Raw genomic sequence first — 21,607 nt, forward strand, 5'->3', positions numbered from 1 at the left:
TGTTGTCTGCGCATGCGCCGTAAACTATTCGAGGAAGTGGAGACTGAGAGGAGGAGAGGCATATCAAAGCGACAGAAAAGTGTATTGTTGATTTCCTCCAAGTTGGCGAAGACAAAAAACAGCCTACACCGCGTCCAAAATGTCTGGATTTGACAACAACCCGTTCGCAGAGCCGGGGAATGACAACCCTTTTCACGTAAGAACCACTTTTATACCATTACTAGTATCTAGCAAGTTAAAGGTCCCACTCAAATGTTGATGACTGGCTTATCATTCGTAATAATGATGTTGCATGCCAGGAAATGCACTGGGCAGGACCATCGGAGCTCTCTTGACTGTCGTAGGCTAATTCCAAGTGATTGACACACTTTAAGCCAGTCAACGAGCCCTATCTGTGTCGCGGGCGGGGTTAGCCAGCTCTTCAACCAGATTCTACAGGAAGTTACAAATGCAGCAAACTTTTAGAATCAAACTACTGCAGGTTCACAGCTTCACAGTTCACACACTGACACTTGACGTTTTGAAAAGACTAATCAGATTTCTTTCCCCAATTCCCGTCAACCAACTATGTCAGTTTCCCCTTATTGTTCAGTGGATTGATTCTACTGACTAACTAGAATATTTTCTCTGAAAGTATTTGTTGTTGCTAGTGTGGTGTGGTTTTCAGCCCTGTGTAAACCATTAACCGTATGGTATGTATGTTACCAGGAGATGTGGATGGGGTAAAAAGTACAATCTACTAGATTATATTATTGTCATTCAATATATTGGGCCCTGAGTTAATTGTAAAATAAATATACAAAAACCAACCTTTGGTATCGTGGCATTATGAATATGAAACTACCTGATTTAAATGATACATCCCTATTCCCTATAATACCATAGAAAGAGCTATACTGGCAGGGCTCAAATGTGAACTGTAACTTTGTAAATGTGGACCTCAACAACTACCTCCCGTACACATTAAACACAGGGTTAGTGGTGAAATGTTCAGAAACGGGTTATATCTATAAACGCTGTTTCTCCACTGTGTACACATCAGTGGTTCTCAACCCCAGGGGGCAAATAAATAAAATGGTAAATGGTGCATTTATATAGTGCCTTTATCCAAGGCGCTTTACATAGATTGTGCATTACATTCACACACACATTCATACACCGATTGCGGCGGAAGCCATGCAAGGTACCAACCAGGACACCGGGAGCAATTTGGGGTTCAGTCACTTCAGTGTCTTGCCCAAGGACACTTCGACATGTAGACAGGAGGAGCCGGGATTCGAACCGCCGACCCATGGGTCATTGGACGACCTGCTCTACCTCTTGAGCCACAGTCGTTCCCAAATGTTTTTTTGGGGGGCCCAGATGGCCAGACCATTGACCATTAATGCGTCAAAAACAATCAACTAGGAAAAAATGGTCAGACATTGACCAAATTGTCAAATATTAGAGGCAAATGTTGTGAATATAGCCCATCTACAATATGCTCACAACACCTCACAAGTTGTGATCATGTAGATTTGCTGTTTTCACAACATTTAGCTGTGGAACTGAGTCAAATAAAATGTATTGCCTGAACTCTTACAATTCTAAGTGCTAATATTTGAAGTGCCCCAGTTCACTTCAAATATCATTCTTTTCGGGGGTCACAGTGAGAACCACTGGTCAACATAGTAGACACATTAGAAGACAGTAGACTCTACTGTTCAAATAATGACCTATGTGAGATATCTTTCTTGGCATGTGTACGGGCAGCTAGGGGAAGTTGGAAAGGAAACGGACAGCCAGGCTAAATGTATTGCACAACATGCATGATGGATTATTATAAATCATTGGATCATCCAAACTATGATAAGGCTAAACTGCAGCCTCACTCCCAATCTTCCGCCGTAGTCTGAAAACCCACCTCTTCAGACTCCACCATGGCCCGTAGCACTTGCCCTAGCCTAGCCCCTTAGATAGCACTTTATGTAGACTTAGATAGTATATTAAAACAGACTTATAGCTTGTTACGTAGACAGCACTAGAATTGTTTTTTATGTAGTCATAGCACTTTATAGTACACGTATAATATATAATATAGTATAGTATGTATAGTTTACATAGATACTCCACTGTTACGTTCTTAGTTTACGCATGATTCATGATAACTACTTTTTATATATGTGATGTATGACATGCTTTTGTATTGCTTAATGTAAATCGCTCTGGATTAAGAGCGTCTGCTAAATGCCTAAATTGTAAATTGTAAAGGCCTATTCATACTACAGTTTTAGGTGATGAGGTGACCACCGAAAACTACAACATGACGTCACACCGCAGTAGTAAGCGCTTCACCACTGACCCAAACATCTCTCTATTTTTACTAACCACTGTTTCGGTGGTCACCATATCACCTAAAACTTTGAGTATGAATAGGCCTTAATACTTTCTCACATGGCGATACGTGATGAAAGCTAATGGCAATGTAGTACAAAAAATATAAATTAGCCTTTAAGATGGATGTCATTATCAACACATTGGAGTATCTATTAGAGATGGCACATGTATTCTCATTTTTATTACCGTCTTATAGGACATAATAGGTTGTGTCGTGCGGTGTGTTACGGTATGTGAAAGTTAATGTCTGAAAGTAAACACAGATGTGTGGAAAATGTAATTATTTCAGTAGTGTGATTCACTACAGTTCAAGTTCAGTAGACTAGTTAACTATCGTTTCAACAGAGACAGGAAAGTGTCTTGGCTGACTCTCTGAAGGTATCAAGTAAATACAGGGTGGCTGTGGCTCAGGAGGTAGAGCAGGTCGTCCAATGATCCATGGGTCGGCGGTTCGAATCCCGGCTCCTCCTGTCTACATGTCGAAGTGTCCTTGGGCAAGACACTGAACCCCAAATTGCTCCCGATGTGTTGGTTGTTACCTTGCATGGCTTCCGCCGCCATCGGTGTATGAATGTGTGTGTGAATGGGTGAATGTAATGCACAATCTATGTAAAGCGCCTTGGATAAAGGCGCTATATAAATGCAGTTTAATGCACCATTTACCATTTACCATACACGTAATACAAATAGTACAATATACAAATTTCAAAACAGTGCAAATATTACGGGATCCCCCAGCATGTGCACAAGTGCAGATTAAGATCTGGGAGGACAGCTATTTTCAAAACTTCCTTAAGGGCACACAATGTAGGGCAGCTCCATGTTTTATGACTTTATTTCCTGAAATAAGACTTGTGAATGACATAGGATACACAGGAGAAGCAACAAAGACAACAATGAGAATAAGACAAATAACCTCAAACTTTTTATACTAAAATTAACCAAAAATATATCAAAACCGATATTTAGAACCCATAACCAACTTTAACCGAATGTGTATATATAGGCCTATATATCCTTCTCAGTAGTATCAGTAAATTGACACAAACTTTAAAATCAATTAAATACATTAACCATTAACTCACCATATTATAATAACAGTGATTTTGAATACCATCTCTGTGTGTGTATATTGAGTCTACATCTGTTACTGTAAAACAGGACCTACATTTGTTAAAATGTGTTGTTTTTAATGTTCATAAAGTTTGTAAACTTACAATTTAGAGCAGTCAATTTGTTTGGGAGTGAAAGTAGGATGATAGCACCCCTAGTCAATTTTCAATATTTATCATACTGCAAGTTATCAAACTTGCCAATAATGTCCTAGTATGACCAATTTTACAATGCATAAGCCATTTGTTTACAGTGCTGCAGGTGCACAATAAGATGACATCACTGACCACTGTTTGTCTGCTGGGTGTGGCTGAATACATGATTAAATGGCCTTCAGCTAGCAGCTGGAACATGGGGCCTGACCAGGCCTTTCTTTCTAACTGCCCTGGCTGTAGAGTGTGGCTCTTCTGGACTAAGGGTGATTTGGCAAATGTTTTACTGAACCTGGTACTGTTTGATGGAATGCACATTGCAGCCTTCTTAATCCTATATGAGCACACAGTCTGTGTGCTCCTTGGGAAGGGCCCTTAGACTTTACTGCAATCTACTGCAGGCAATGGATTAAGTAAACAGACTATTATGTTTAATGTAATACTAGGTGTGGCAATTTTGGCTACTCTATGAGCCAGGAAACAGTGTTAGATTTATGTTACATACTTTTTCTGTCTACGCCTAATCTCTTTCTTCACCAAAAATAGTTGATCTACAAGCTCGCCATGCGTTTTGAGCTTGTAGAATCTGCTATTTTTGGCTAATATTCCCCCAAATCCCCCCTGAATATGGATGCTGGGGTGCAAGTAGTCATTTTAAGTTTGATTTTTTTTGTACTTTTTAAATTTGTGACATGGAATTTTCACATCATGCCATCGCTATTGCTGGTTTTCTATTTAATAAGTAAGTTGAGTAAGTTGGTTCATCTATTTTATGTGAGTGAGGTCTTGCTGGCCATGTGTGTTAGTATGGCTGCATACTGTATTAGTTTGTCCACACAACATATGTACGAAATTAATATCTCTTACTGTACAGCTGTTATATTTGCTGACACAATACTTTTTTTTACTACTAATTTTTTAGATATTCAGGTGACATTCATCCAGATAAACTTAATTTGACACAGAGACTGACAATTACAATGATTTCTGCCTGTCATTCAATGTACATAACTCAGAATGAGGATATCGGTTGCCTAAAATGTAAATTAAAATCAAAGTTTCTCAAGCAACACATGGGCTCATGTTATTCTATTCAGTCAGAATACAGCTAATGTTAAGGAAGTGCCACAAGACCTTAACTGATTATTAAAGTGAGTAGTTTCCTGGTACAATCAAAGGTTGTGTAATAACCATTTATGAGACATGATTTAGTATTGAGATAAATTCATTTTTTTTTACCAATGTAAGAGGAATTATTATCTTTCAGTAGATCTGTCAGTAGAATATTGAAATGTACACCTTTTCGCTCACTTGTGGCTTCAGTAATCTTTCCTATTGGTCTGTGTGAATGGAGGCCATATCTGTAACTTTTGTGTGAAAGCCAGCAGCTGTGTTCACTTTCAGCACAGCTGACTGACAGCAGTTAACAGTGCGTCAGCGTCACATATCTGGGTTACTGTGGGTTGGTCATTTGAGGTCCAAGGTCACAAGTTCAAACCTTACTTGAGGTTTCCTTGAAGTCCAAGGTCAGAATTTCAATCCCTACTTCAAGGTTCAGGTCCAGCTCAGTGGCCTTGTGGTTAGAGTGTCCGCCCTGAGACTGGGAGGTCGGGGTTCAATCCCTGGCCGGGTCATACCAAATACTCTAAAAATGGGACCCAGTGCCTCCCTGCTTAACACTCAGCATCAAGGGTTGGATTGGGGGTAAGTCCCTGCGACATACTAGCGTCATGTCCAGTGGGTGTACTTGTACATCAAGCTGCCTCACGCTACAGAAACAGGAGATGGGCTCCTGCCCTATGAGCCTCATGGCTCGGCAAGGCTACTTACTTCAAGGTTTCCTTCAGCAACATGCTAACCCTCTAACAGTACCTGCTTGTTCAGTGCAACTCACTGTAGAAGATACTGTATAAATGTCTCAAAGTGGAGGTACTGTACCACAAGAGACATTTGGAGAAAATGGAATGGGTCCGACTCCTCAGAGACATAGAACAAAAGAAACAACATGTAGGCCTAAACTGTGGATGTCTCCACAATGAAGATATGTGGCTGATGCTACTGTGACTGTGCACAATAATAATGATCTTTACACAACGGAGTAACACATTTGGGAAGTGGTTCTTCAGGGGTAAAGTGGCCGGTAGAGCGGCCAGATAGTTCGATCCCGGGCTCCTCCAGACAGAATTAGTGTTGAACTAACGGTTCTTAATCGTTTACCCGCCAGGAACATAGGAATTTTAAAACGTAGAATCTTGTAGCCTGCCACAAACGGAAAAGCCGTTTTAACAGCGATGTATTCATTAATGCATGTTTTAATACGATCGTATCGAAATCTACCGTCAGTTAGCTTTGTTATGCTTCTGACACAATGGGCGCGGCCATTTTGAAAATGCGCGCGCATCCACTAACATTGTCGGCTCTGTTTTCAGACGGCTTTATCTCACAGAAGCGACATTGCAGAGGACGCTTTGTCCCAGACAAGCGTTTTCAACGGCCTGTAGCAGGCGCTGTGATACTCGCGGTCCACTTTTTCCACCACCGACCGAGAGAACGAGCACCAGCTTCGTCAACACACACGGAATGGTTTCATAGTAAAATGCGATTACGGATATTTGGCTCTTCAAAGTAAGTGTCACGCGTGATTAAACCATGGCAATACGCAATCGAGGGATTAATTAATGGCGGCAGGCTAAGAGTTAAGACTCTGAACTTTAATTGCTACCGATGTGCAGGTGCCTTGCATGTTTTCTGCCACTATCGGTGTATGCAAATCGCTCTGGATTAAGAGCGTCTGCTAAATGCCTAAATTATAATGTGTGTGAATGGGTGAATGTAATGCACAATTTATGTAAACTGCTTTGGATAAAAGCGTTATAAGTGCTCCATTTACATTTCTACATTGACTTGATTGAATTCACCTAAAATTTGTAATGGATAAATAGTCTTAAAAGGAAATAAAACCGGTCCAAATTTGATTTAGCGTTGTCTTGAGTTTTGACCTGCTCTGTTCCTAGTCATCTGCAAGGTATATGAAATGGAGGTAAGGTCACCGACGTCATTTTCGCTATCACGCAATTCCAGACGGCAGATTCGTCGCACCATGGGACCCAAACTACACCAGGAAGTTCAGCAGAATGCACTGGAGTCAATGAGAGCTCAGTGACCAGCTCATGAACAAACTATTTCTGAATGACTGAGATCTTTTGTAAAGTAATTGCTTCTGGAAAATAACAGAAGACATATAACACATTATTGTCTGCTGTGTTGCTTTTCGATGTGTACACTGTGTAATTGTATAGAGGTATCTAAAGAGCAAAAAGTACGTTTCTGAACGTGCCAAGTATTGCAAGACTGTACGTCCACCGTTTCCTGTCTGGCAGCCAAATCTCGCGATACCCCGGAATAGAAATGATACCTGCTGCTGTTTAAATCCTCAAATAAAATCATGTACTGTGCACATCGAAAAGCAAGTGATTAGAAAACAAACTGTGATATGTCTTCTTTTATATGTTTGTTATGAGCTGGTCAAGCTTGCTCCATTCACTGCTTTGTATTCACTAGACCTGTATGTGCCCGTCGCAGTCGGCCACCGGCCTACTTGGGAACGATGCAACTTGGGAACCTAATGTAATGATATACGTTGCCATAGCACCCGTTTTAACTGTCAGCCGGTGTCCCACATGGAGATCTGTGTATGTGCCTGTGTGTGTGAAGACTGCAAACTGAAAAGTGTACTTGGCAATCAATTCGGCCCACTGGCAGAGCCTGATTGGTTGAGCCTCAATTGGTTGAGGCACCTGTGGGGATGTGTAACGCGTGTGTCGAATGTGAAGTCGGTGGGTCAAACGGTTCTCGAGTTACGTGCATTACAACCGTATACACACACACGCACGCACGCACGCAGAGACGTGGCGCATTTATAGTAGGATGTAACTTCCGGTGCGAGATTTGGCTCCCATGAAAGTGTCATGGCGCAGCACAGTCATGTGACCATGATGACACTTCCTTCTCTAATCTTCCTTGGTCATCTGGGGGAAGTAGGTTTGTAGGCCAGTTAATGTTTTTCTGACTAGACATGTACCACAGTGTTTCTTCTGGCCTCTTCTATCGGCTATAAACTGTTCTAACTGATCAGTTTAGCTGACTTTGCCTGTGGATTCTACCTGATTCTTTTTGAATGGTGTACCTATGAACTATGTCTATAATGACATGCAAAAATAACAACAATACATACATAATTCATAGTTTACAAACGGAGCACAGTAAAGTAGATAAACAGACAAAGGATGTAGAAATTGTAAAGCACTATTGAAATGAGGCATAATTCAACAGAAAATAAATGCTACTGCTTAATGTACAGTATACGTTTTATGATGGACACTCAGGCTGAAGTTTAAATCAAGGTTAAGAGTATATAATCTTGTACTGTTAACACAATTAAAAGTGTGCAAAATCTAAATAACTAAATGAAAGTCATCATTGTAGCAGTAGCGTTTTTGACAGATGTTTTCTTCACCGTGTGCTGTGTATTAGTGATGTCTGTATACAGTAGGAGGTAATGATTGAAAGAGGTTATCAAAACAATGTCTGAAGGTCACTCTGTGCTGCTTGTTACACAGCTGTGAAATGAACACTGGCTGCCCCTAGTTGAGCTAGCACAAGAATATGTTCTATGTAATATACGTATATAGCTGCCTCACGCTACAGAAACAGGAGATAGGCTCCTGCCCTATGGGCCTCATGGCTCGGCAAGGCTACTTACTACTTTAATATACGTATATGTTGTGTTGTCATCGTAGCACTCACACACACATTTTAACAATTTATTTATGTGTATGTATGTACACTAAAATATTACGATGCAGCAAGTATACATCCTCCAAGTCGAGGCATAATGTCCTCAGGATACAACAAGCATGGCACACACACACACTCACACTCACACTCTCTCTCTCACACACACACACACACACACACACACACACACACAGATGAAAATAGCAGATCTACAAGCTCAAGTAAAAAAAAAATCGATTAGAATTATTTCGTGCCGATTCATTGATATATAAAATATTAAAAAAATGCTTCTTGATGAATCGATTAACCTGAGCCAGTCTGTTATTTATTGGTTATAATCTAAATATCAGTTTTGATACATTTTCAGTTAAGTGTTGAATTGTTGACAGTGATGTTTTATGTGTGTTTCAGGACGCATCGGTCACACAGGTGACCAACTCCACTGTAGAACCTGTGGAACAGTTCAACCCTTTTCCTGTAAGGGTAAGACACAAGAATTGCTGCTCTTGTTAAAGGAGTCATAGAAGTAGTATCACTAGGTATAATATAAGTAGTATCACTAGGTATAATATAAGTAGTATCACTAGGTATAATAGAAGTAGTATCACTAGGTATAATATAAGTAGTATCACTAGGTATAATATAAGTAGTATCACTAGGTATAATATAAGTAGTATCACTAGGTATAATAGAAGTAGTATCACTAGGTATAATAGAAGTAGTATCACTAGGTATAATATAAGTAGTATCACTAGGTATAATATAAGTAGTATCACTAGGTATAATAGAAGTAGTATCACTAGGTATAATAGAAGTAGTATCACTAGGTATAATAGAAGTAGTATCACTAGGTATAATAGAAGTAGCATCTGGTTATAGGGGTAGTAGAAGTACAGTCAGAATTGATATTCTGGTTATAGGAGTAGTAAAAGTAATATCCGTATTGATATACTCTGGTTGCAAGAGTAATGAGTCATAATGGCAGTAAAACTGTTACTTAATTGTTTTGGTTCTTTCTATATTCTGTCATATTATTACAATACATCAAGAACTTTGTGAATGTTCTTATTTTTCTTCTATGTTTCTTCCCTCCCTCCAGGATGATGTAACTATCAACACCACTCCTGCCTCCACCACTGCGTACCAGCCAGCTGTCCTGCAGCCCTCCATAGACACTAGCCCTCAGGTCAGTCACTTCACCTCCACACAGTACTGTGACACTGACCTAGGATCTGCTTCCCCCATTCATTCTGTGCAAACAGTACTGTAACACTTACCCAGGATCTGCTTCCCCCATGTGTTCTGTTCTGTTCTGTTCAGTTAATTTCCTCACTTTCTGAACTACATTCAAACTACTTGTGTGTAGGCAGTTGCAGTTGCAGCCCAGGCTAACCTGCTGCGACAGCAGGAAGAACTGGAGCGGAAGGCAGCGGAGCTTGATCGCAGAGAACAGGAGTTACAGAACAGAGGACCCACAGGTAGAAACGGTAGAACTATACTGACCTCTACTGCTAGACTACTACTATACTGAGTGACCTCTACTACTGCTGCTACTCCACACATCTGTATCATCTACTCCAGAGGTTCCCAACCACCGGTACCGGTCCGCGGGACATGTAGGGCAGAGAAGGGTATTTAAAATTTTCCCGGCTGTGAATCTATAGCCGGTCCGTGCGTCATCAGGACTTTCCTAACGTCGGTGAAAAGTGACTGACTGTGGTTTTTAAACAGCTTCGAGTCTGTGCTACTTCCGTGTTGCATAACCGTGACATCGCTGTTGAATCCTCTGTATCTTTACCGTAGCCTTGGTACAATGATGCTTGGCGCGACGGACCGCAGTCCCCCGCCCCCCACCCTCCACCATGCCGGTCCACAAACATTTTATGAACCGTCACCATTTTATGAACGGTCCGTGGTATTAGAAAGGTTGGGAACCCGCCTGATCTACTCAATCGTTACTTTGAAGTACATTGCAAGTATATGTACAAACTTGATGTTTCTGCTGTTTACTTTGGAAGGTAAAGCGAACAACTGGCCTCCTCTCCCTAAGAGCTTCCCCATCAAGCCATGCTTCTACCAGGACTTCTCTGAGGAGATTCCCCTGGAATACCAGAGAGTATGCAAGATGATATACTACCTCTGGATGTGTAAGTACAGTACAATACAAACCATACAGTATACTATTCATACTCATTAGTATCAGTACTAGTATCATTACAGTACATATTGATGTGTACAATTTTGATACTATTTACCTTTAAAGAATACACTTTTTTAAAGAAACACTAAATCATGTTATTTTATTATTATGCCACCATGTATGGTAAAACATGTCACTCCTAGTCATTTCAACATGTCCATGGTCAATACAGGCATAAAGTGTTATCAGTGCTCTTTCAGCGCTCCATTGTTTGTTTCGGTCTCTGTTTACTTCTTCCTGTAATTCTGTCCTTGTCTCTTCTGGCCATTGTCGAACTGTGTCCCTCCATTCTGTCTCTCTATTCCTGTTGAGTTGATTCTATAATGGTATCCGTCCCTTTTGTCCCTCCAGTTTATGTTGTGACTCTGTTCCTCAACCTGTTGGCGTGTCTGGCCTTCTTCACGACCAATTCGTCATATGGCGTCGACTTTGGCCTCTCCATCCTGTGGCTCATTCTGTTTGCTCCCTGCTCCTTGCTCTGCTGGTACAGGCCGGTCTACAAGGCCTTCAAGTGAGTCTCTACGTTCCTTCGATTCAACAAATCCTTAGCTTCAGTGCTGTTTTGTGGGGTCTAGTTCTGCTCCCTGCTACAGGGAGTTACACCACCCTTGACACCATGTATGAGACATGAGTTGTGATTGGTATAACTTCTGTAGAGTACATTGTGTGGAATTGATAATATTGCTGTTGACTCTGATGGACTGATGCCGTTGTCTGTTTCATCTCCAGGTCTGACAGCTCATTCAGCTTCTTCTTTTTCTTCTTCGTGTTCTTCTGCCAAGTGGTCTTCTTGGTCATCCAGTCGGTGGGAATCCCCAAGTGGGGCAACAGGTGAGTCACGCCCAGTCCGACAAACCGGTTAAAACCATAAATCCTTCAACATTTACAAAAGAACTGTGTGATATTATCAAGAATTGGAAGATGTTTATGTCAGCTGCAGGAGTTATATGTTCTCTTCTTACATACAAAGTAGGTTTTAACATTATTTAATTTGGGTTGCCTGGTGGTTCAGCCTCCTTGTGAGCGTGAGGACCAGAGTTTGAATCCGAGTTAATCTGTCTTGTCTTGCATGTCTCTCCTCTCTCTGGCCGTGGTTTCCTGTATCCGCTAAATAAAGCACAACATGCTGTGAATAAAAATAAAGAGAGAAATTAATAAAATAAAAACATTGATTGAATGTTTAAACAGTTTGACAATTAGCCAAACAAACTAGAGTCTGGTCTGATGATGGGGTGCCTCTATAATGGTACAGGTGACAGATTAACTTAAATTGCATCTGCATGCAGTGTGCACACGTGGTAGCATGATCCTGCTGTATGTCCAGTGTTTCAGTCCTAAACTACTCCTACATCTTTGTCTTGCCTCCATTTTTACTATCAGAGGTCTTCCATCCTTCAATGCTTCACTGCCTGTCTCTGCTTCCTGATGACTTCTGTAAGTCTCTGCTACTTACCCTGACCACACTAACTCCCTATTTGCCTTTATACCGTATGCATGACAATACTAAACCTTTATTTCTATGGCACTTTTAAAACCACACTTGCGTTATATAACATACATTAAGAATAGGAACGATGTAAACGCTTAGAGAATCCAGTTTGCACTCTTGTCCAAATCAAAATGTTTTCCAGTCAGCTGACTAAGCTAAGAAGGGCAGAAGCTTACAAACCAACACATTAAAAAAGGAAATGTTCACACAGATTTGTTCACATGCAAAACATTTATCCACTTTGTGAAAAAGAAGTGTAGTGGCACAAAATGGAAATGTTTCTTTTCTTCTTTTTTTAACAAAAACATTTTTGAACCAACCTCTGGCTGTCATAGAGCCTCTGTTTGTTTTCATTGCAAACCTTAAGAACTATTAAAATAACAATAACCTGTGTGAAAAAGGAAAACATGAATGACATGTCGAGTCCTGCAGCGTCGCAAATTCTCGCAATGCTATATGGCCCATAGCCTGAAGGGATGCGACGCTCTGATTAGTTCAGAAGCACACAGCCTTCCGTTTTAGACTGAAACTTCAAAATAAAATTCCCAAAAAAGCCATTGCACCCCGTCTTTAACCATAGTACCTCTGAATGGTCTTGGATCATGAGGAAGCTATGGCTCAGGAGTAGAGGTGGAGTGGCCATTGGAGAACCAGAGTGTTTCCGGTTTGATCTCCAGCTCGTCTTGGCTTTGTGCTAGGGTTCTTGAGAAAAATGTGGTACGTAGCATGGCTGCTTCCACCGTCGGTGTGTGAATGTGCGTCTGAATGAGTGAATGTAACACAGGATAAAGGCGCAATAGAAATGCAGATCATTGACCATTTTACCAAAGGTTAAGTCCAAGGGGCCTGCAGGTGCATTTCTAGCAATCCTTTATGGATGTTGTCAAGATCAGACATCTGGTCTTTGCCAAAAGTTCACAACAGAGGTCTTACTGTACTTATATTTAGTTAATCTTTTGAAAATAATGTTATATGATGACTCATATGTTCAAAGCCTTTCCTGATCAAAATGATCTCTTGCCACTGGCTCTCAACTTCAGTTATTCTCTATGTAACATAGAACAGATTTGCCTGCAATAATCATAACTTGTATTGCATGTAACCTTGTCTTGTCAGTCTAAAAGTCTCCAGTTTATTTTTTTCTGCTGTTTTCCCATGCCAACCTGTAGTTCTATACATTAATCCAACTAATTAATCAACTCCATTCTAGGGGAAACACTATTATAATATAATATTTACTGTTACTAGTACTAACTATGTACTGTATATTAGTGAGATAGACCACATCAACATAATGAAACTTTTGTCCTGAAAATACTGGTATTTAAATGAACCAAACATAATTGTCCCTGTAAACTAATGTTACCACAATAATTGTCAACTTTAAGAAATATATTGTCAACACAATGGAAAGCAGTTGCAGCTTGTACGCTTTACTTATAGGAAAATCATTTTGGACCGTTAAATGGTTAGGATATAGAATTGTATTGATTTTGATTCCTCCATTTTTGGGTGGGGGTACCTGGTCACTCTTATAACTACACATGTTGTGAGTATGATTTCGGCCTTACGACCACTTGCATTCTCTTTGCTCTGATCCAGTGGCTGGATTTCCGCATTCACTGCCATTAGTCTTAACACAGCGGTGGGAGCCATCATGATGCTGGTCGCCTCTTTCTTCACCATCTGTGCTGTGCTCTCTGTCATCCTGCTGAAAATGGTGAGGAATTGTCTTGTCTCCATCTATCGGTCTCATTCTGTCTCTCTCTCGATACATCTCCCTAGCTCTCACTTTCCCTCCAAATGTATTTATTCGTGAGGGTGGAAAACACATCTGTTGATTTTTTGAACCGGAAAACTATCCTACTATAAATGTGCCACATCCCTGTGTGTGTGTGCGTGCGTGCGTGCGTGCGTGTGTGTGTGTGTCTGTGTGTGTGTCTGTGTGTGTGTCTGTGTGTGTGTGTGTGTGTGTGTGTGTGTGTGTGTGTGTGTGTGTGTGTGTGTGTGTGTGTGTGTGTACAGGTGTAATGCACGTAACTCGAGAACCGTTTGCCCGACCGACTTCAAATTCGACAAAGTTAAAATGGGTGCTATGACAATGGGTATTGCATACTACAGAGATATCCATATACAGTATGGGCACTAAAGGGACACAGACAGATGGCTAAAACAGGATATTATTAGGTTCCCAAGTTACATCGTTCCCAAGTAGACCGGTGGCTAACGGGCACGTACAGGTCTAGTCCAACTATAAATGCGCCACGTCTGTCTGTGCGTGTGTGTGTGTACGGTTGTAATGCACATAACTCGAGAACCGTTTGCCCCACCGACTTCAAATCGACACTCACGTTCCACACCCCCACAGGGAGTGCAGTGCCCGGTATCGAGTCGGCATACACCGTTGTCCAGAAACACCACAAAAGGCTCTGGTCAGGCTCTGCCAGTGGACCTAATGAGCCAAAGTCCCCTCACCTGTGCAATTTCATGCCTCTGCCTCAGCCAATTGATTGCCATGGCAACCCCACACCTGCCAATGTATTACTTAACCAGTCCACTTTTCAGTCAGTTTGCACTCTTCAGACACAGGCAGACAGGGCACCTCCATGTGGGACACAGACAGACAGTTAAAATGGGTGCTATGGCAACGGGTATTGCATACTACAGACATCTCCATATACAGTATGGGCACTAAAGGGACACAGACAGATAGTTAAAACGGGTGCTATGACAATGGGTATTATTAGGTTCCCAAGTTGCATCGTTCTCAAGTAGGCCGGTGGCTGATGGGCACGTACAGGTCTAGTAACTGAAATGGCACAATCCTCTCTTCACTCCGTCACCCCTTGTGTTTCATGCTTGAGATGCGATCTGCTTATCTTTAGGCTGATCACTGTCTGTCCCTCTGCAGGTTCACAGTCTTTATCGGCGGACTGGAGCCAGTTTCCAAAAGGCTCAGCAGGAGTTCTCCCAGGGAGTTCTCACCAACAAGACATTCCAGACTGCTGCTACCACAGCAGCCTCCACTGCTGCCCAGGGAGCCTTCCAGGGCAACAACTAATGCTAGGCTAGGCAAGGCTGAGCTCGGCTGAACTTGGCTAGTCTGCTTTCACAGTTCAAGTCTGATGTGGGCTAAATTTGGCATATCCAGGCTAGTCTTGTGTAGGTGAGGCTAGACTAAACTTGGTGATTGCTTGACTACGTCAACGTCTCTAGATAACAAGGTCAAGAGAATGTTAACTTACTTTACAAAACAGTTTCAGTAAATACACATATCTTAACCTTTTAATTTATAGACTTTTGGCTAAGCTAAAACTGTCAGGCCATAATAGGCTAAATCTCATTCGGCTAACTCAAGCTGAGCGCTCAACCTTGTTGAACTATGCTCCCTATTTTCACTCCCAATATCTATGCATCTTCCCTTCTATACCTTCATGTTAAGTGTGGTTTCCTATTAGTCTGTCTCCCACAGAGACAGCAAGGGCCCCTGGCTCTGCTAAATCCAGCTCTAACAGTAGTTTAGGAGACGGTTATAAGGGAAGTTCTCCCATCAAATGCATTCTGGGAAGGAAAGCATGTTGTGTGCCATTTTAAAGTGTCTACGCTTGGTGTATTGTGTGTGTGTGCACTTTTGGCTGAGCTCTACAGTATGATGCACCTTTTGTGGACTTTCTCCAAGGCGTTCCTGTCTTTACAATGTATTTTTAAGTGTGCCTGTGTGTGTGATTGTATAATATAAATAAGATGAAGGTTTTTGTTCCTCCTCTGTCCTCTGTGGTGTTTGTCTTGTTTCACAGCCCTTTGTCTTTTCATTTCAAGAGGAGAAGTTGCTCCTCTACTTATGATGAACCTGAGCCACTGCATGGCAAGCAGAGTAAAGGCTTATTTCTACCATGTTGCATGACGAGATGGGGCATTGTGCTTATCACCTGAATTTTCCTTCAGCATCCTAGTGGTGCTCTGAAGCAATCTGTTGGCTCAGGGAGTTCAAAGTTTATAAGAGGAGCAGCGTGTAATTGCATAAATAAATGTAATGGAAAGACCCTGATTTTAGAGAATTAATTAAGTTAATCACAGTCTCCATAGTGTTACTATGATTATTAACCGGAAGCAGCTTATTCACAAAGGAAAATCGAAGGTGCCACATTTATAGAATTTTGTATTGTTGTCCTGTCACAAACATGTTTAAGTATTGTTTTGTTTTTTTACAGTATGCTCTTATTTCTAGTCTGGAAGAAATATAGATGTATTGATGGATTTAGTAGAATGTTCTCCATGAATCTCCTGCCTGCATAATTTGTGTTCTATTCAATCAAGAGAAACATGACCCCCTAGTAGTGTAAAGTTCAAATAGCCAGTTTTCAAACATTGGTCTCTCTTTGTTAGCAAAGAAAATCTCAAATGTTAACTATTGTTATTATCATCATCAGTCATTGTATGTAAAGGTCTAAATACAAAATGAAATGGCCAACACGCGCAGGAAGGAAGCTTCCATAGATTGAATGCCACAAGTCCTTGATATTATAGTGGATGCACTTTCAGCCAAGATGGCCTTCTGTAGCATTCAGACAAAGCAACATGTCTGCTATATCAGTGACCACTGCATTACAGCTATTAAGAGTCCTGGTATGTGCAGAGGGCGTTTTTCTTTTATTGTATACGGTATTTCCCATATACTAAAAAAGACGATTTATTAGTGAGTTGAGCACGCTTTGTGTTAAGGTTTAATAACTATAATATACTGTATGTAAATGCTGTAAACTAAGGTCTCAATTCAGAAAAAAGATTGTAGAAAATGAATTTAGCTATTTAAATGCCTAAAGCTCAACGGTGGAGGTTTTCTTGAATCAGTGGTAGATCTTGTGTGGCTGATGATGCAGCTTTGACCAAAACTTTGAAAAGTGCCTTGAGTTTGTTCTTATGTATGCTACCGTGGTCATTGGTTCCTAAGGTAACCAACACAGTATAGAAGATTGAAAAAAGAAAATCAGCAATGCCATTTAAACTGTCTTTAATTTGGTGACCGTACAGCCAATGCTTTTTTTTTGTTGATTTGCCAATAGATGTATAGATCAATTAAAGTCTTTATTATTGTGTATATTGTAACTCCATTTCCCCCCCCCACAGTATTAAAAAGTGCTTCATGTTTCTTGAATAATTATCGTTTTGGAGTTAGGTGGTTTCTCCCTGACAACAGAGCTATGTGAATATATGCTGTATTGCAGGCTTTGGAATGAAAACTTATTTTTTTTTAATGATTCACTAGAACCTATGAATTCTGAAAATAACTGCATTCATACTTTGATTGGCTACAGTACCTTTGCCCTGGAGATTTCAGAGATTTAGATACAGTTTCAATCAATACAGTTTCAACTCAAAATTTCCAGAAATTGTGGATGTTGGTGCCGGTAATCCAAGGTTCACAGTTGTTTTTGATGTGGGGTTTCTACAATAACAGTTTGCATATGATGACATTTTTGTTCTTAAGCAGTAAGAACAGCCACTGCAATCAAGACTTTAGAACTGGCCAAGGCTAGAACACCTAAACGGTATATAAGATAAAAGGAGAAGTTCTGCACAATTCGATCAATGCAAGTTTCCTGCATTGATGGCTTTGGCTTTCGCCCTGTGCTTCCTTCTATTGACAGGCATGCGGATGTACAGTATATTGTGTTTTTCGAAAACGTCTGTTAGAATGTAACAAAATAATTGCTGTACTGTAATGATGCATGTAACATATCTGCAAATGATGGTTTAATGTAAAATTCAGTTAAATCCTATTTAAATGTTTTTTTTTTGTTGTTGTCTTAATTCACGCATTTGTTTTATGTTTTGTGTTGGTAGAACATAATTCAGTGCCTTTTATATTTCAAAATGTAATATGGCATCTAATAAAACTGGTTTGCATTCATTGACTAATACAATTATTAAATGACAGTGCTTTATGTGGTTTTATAATTTTGTTTAAGAAAAAGCAGTTTTCTGCTGTCTTGTGAAGTTGTGATTCCACTGCAGAGCAGCTAGGTGGCACTGTGGTCCAACTGAGGTTTACTTAGTTAAATCCATTTTTCACTGTCTACTTGACAGCATTTTTATTAAGTGACAGTTAATCTGGGAACCCATTCTATATATATATATATATATATATATATATATATATATATATATATATATATATATATATATTTTTTTTAAAGCTGCAGAATCTGTTTTGGGAGATAAGTGACAGTTTAAATGGTAAAATCATTTGCCTTCACGGATTACTTTATTTTTTCTGTATATAGCATATTATATTGGTCCTCTTTTAGTGTGATGCATATAAATAGCCTGCCTAATTTGTATAGAATAGGCTATTATATTGGTCCTGGTTGTTGTGGAGTAGCATAGGATGAAAGAGTTATGAAGTAGCCTACATCTATAGTTTTTTGTTTATGTTTAATGTAAGAGGAATATAGTTACTCCAAATAAAATGCAATATTGTTACCTTTCATTATTTTTTTTACTTCAACTTTACAGTATAGGCTACATGATATCAGTTAATGGCATTCAAAATACATAGTTCTGCTGGTGGGTGACCAGTTGAATGCCACACCACAACCCCACCATAAACCATCAATAACCACATGACTTGCAAATTAGACAGTCATGAATCAAATGCCCAATGCATTCTCAATTGCAATAACAAACTTTGGCATGCTACTAGTCCTACATACTTACACCTAGAAACCTAAATTTGAGAAATGTATAATGGGGCTCAATGGCAGATAGTGGCACGTCAAAAAATCACTTTCACCTAGTTATCACACTTGTTATAATTCAGCTTACTGTGGAGACGCATGCTGGCACTTTTTACTTTGAAATGTTTTGTCGTTATTAAACGCCCAATGCATTCTCAATGGCAATATAGCACAAACTTTGGCATGCTACTAGTCCTACATACTTACCTAGAAACCCCATTCAAACCTATTCAGGTTCATCTTACGGTGGACATGTTTGCCTGAAAAGGAATCTTTGAAATGTTTCATAGTTTTAGAAATATAGCGCTTTTAAATTTGAGAAATTCAGAATGGGGTCAATGGCAGATTTTGGCAAGTAAGATTTGAGTGGGATTTGAACCCACAATTTCCAGATCATGCAGCCAGTGTGCTAAGTCACTGACCTACTTGCTACCTGCCACAATGCAGTCTGCTGTTCCCTTTGAGTAACAACATTGATACAAATATTATTTTTTGTATAAAATACAAAAAATAAAATAACAGGAGATTTGTCTATTGTTTCTTTTGCTGTTGTTTATCTCTAGACGTTTGAATGTTTATGAACCACAATGGAAACAAGTCTCTGGCTCTTCTGTCATTATCTATTCAGCCTTTTGAGAACAGCATGCACAGTGGCTCACTGGGTACAGAGCCTGCCTGGGAATCAGGAGGCCACAGGTTCAAGTCCTGGCTCTGACATAGGGCTGTCAGTTCACCTCTATAATCCAATTCGAATTTCATTATTTGTAATTTTCGAAAATATTCGAATATTTACATTGTTTATTTTAGCTCATATTTAGCCTATAATAATACACAGAACAACAAGGTTGACGATGCACGTTCTGTCCACTAGAGGGCCCCCCCATCCAAACGCCAAAGCAGTACTTTCAGCACATGTAATAATGGTTGTCACCGTTGTCACGGCACAAAATAGCGTTTAAACTGTTGTTTTATTGAGCACAGTGCACTCAGCACGGTCAGATTGTTGTCTGTCTATAGTGCAAATGCATTTGACAGTGAACTTTGTATACTTATGATACAGTATAGTCTGAGTAGTGAGTAGGCTAGTCAGGAATCATGAACAGGATTTTTTTTTTTGTTTTTAAACAGAATGATTGGCTAATGGCCATCACGATGAACAGGCCATCATTAGCAAATAGCAATGAAGATATATAGGACAGTTTGTCTGCGTAATCGCTTGCTGGCGTGGGGCTGGTAAACCCCGTGGCTCGGGGAGCATGAACGCGGTCATCCTAGCCTGCTTTATCCTGGGTTCGTCCATCTCCGCGGCTCCGTCTTTTTGGCAAATCTAGAACTTCCTGTTTGAGAGCTAGCAAATTTAAGACATCCGGTTGCTTTCAGAATAAAAGCGTCGTTAATTAAATGAAATTAAATTAAATGAAATCTATATTTACCCAGGGTATCTGGGCTAAGCTCAAGAACTTGTTTCCAGCCAGGCCCTGCTCATAGAACACATTTCATCGTAGTGGTTCAATGCCTTGTTCAAGGGCACTTCAGCGGTGGTAATTTTAACGTGTCGGACGGCTGATTCGAACTAGGAACCTTCCGGTATCAAGACCGCGCCGCTATCCGTTCGGCCACCGCTGCCACTAATAATTACAAATTATTACATTACATTATTAGTATTATTATTACATTACAGTTATTGTGAAGACACATTTTGTTTCTGTGTAAAAATAAGTAATGAAATAACGTAAAAGAGTTATCTAAATGGATAAATGCCCAAGTCTATGCACTGGAGTGCCCAAGTCCATTCACTGGAGTGCATGGACTTTATAAAGTGGACACTGGACAAAAATCCCTGCTATGTATCGACTAGTGTGACATACGCACATGTCCGTGGAGACCTCCTCTACAACACCACACTGTCCGCTAAGCAGCAGAGGTGTAAAACAAAAATTGGCACGCCATACAGCGAGGTGAAACATAAAAAAATGTCCCATTTCCAGACTAAAGTCAACTAAAGTGGACACTGGACAAAAATCCCTGCTATGTATCGACTAGTGTGACATACGCACATGTCCGTGGAGACCTCCTCTACAACACCACACTGTCCGCTAAGCAGCAGAGGTGTAAAACAAAAATTGGCACCAGGTCACAGGTAAAAAAACATAAAAAAACTTCCCATTTCCAGACTACAGTGGACTAAAGTGGACGCTGGACAAAAATCCCTGCTATGTTTCGACTAGTGTGACATATGCACGCGTCCGGGGAGACCTCCTCTACAACACCACACTGTCCGCTAAGCAGCAGAGGTGTAAAACAAAAATTGGCACCAGGTCAGATGTAAAAAAACTTAAAAAAACGTCCCATTTCCAGACTACAGTGGACTAAAGTGGACACTGGACAAAAATCCCTGCTATGTTTCGACTAGTGTGACATACGCACGCGTCCGGGGAGACCTCCTCTACAACACCACACTGTCCGCTAAGCAGCAGAGGTGTAAAACAAAAATTGGCACCAGGTCAGATGTAAAAAAACTTAAAAAAACTTCCCATTTCCAGACTACAGTGGACTAAAGTCTTGACAACTTCAAGTCTGAGACACAGAATCTGCCACAGGAAGGAAATGATCGACAAGACAGTCCATATGACACTGTGATTGATCATGACTTCTTTGGTGATTTTGAGGATGTCAGTGAAAGTACATCTCCCTTCAAAAAACATTTTGAAACAATAAGGACTGAAGCCAATAAAGCAATGAA

At 40.4% G+C, this 21,607-nt stretch overlaps 1 protein-coding gene across 2 annotated transcripts; it reads left to right on the forward strand.

Moving 5' to 3' along the window:
• Positions 1–27: 27 nt before the first annotated feature.
• On the forward strand, positions 28–18,251 carry scamp2 (secretory carrier membrane protein 2). 2 transcript variants are annotated; one of them, XM_079500529.1, is made up of 9 exons: positions 28–196; positions 8,850–8,921; positions 9,538–9,624; positions 9,805–9,916; positions 10,457–10,585; positions 10,990–11,149; positions 11,368–11,469; positions 13,730–13,847; positions 15,039–18,251. In XM_079500529.1, the coding sequence occupies exons 1-9, from the start codon at positions 140–142 to the stop codon at positions 15,186–15,188; spliced, it is 987 nt and encodes a 328-aa protein (XP_079356655.1). In that variant the 5' UTR covers positions 28–139; the 3' UTR covers positions 15,189–18,251. The 2 variants fall into 2 exon arrangements, with proteins under 2 accessions (XP_079356655.1, XP_079356656.1); XM_079500530.1 differs by having other exon boundaries at positions 8,850–8,915.
• Positions 18,252–21,607: the final 3,356 nt, after the last annotated feature.

The sequence above is a fragment of the Electrona antarctica genome (assembly GCF_951216825.1).
Source record: "Electrona antarctica genome assembly, chromosome: 5".
In the NCBI taxonomy this organism is placed as follows: Eukaryota; Metazoa; Chordata; class Actinopteri; order Myctophiformes; family Myctophidae; genus Electrona; species Electrona antarctica.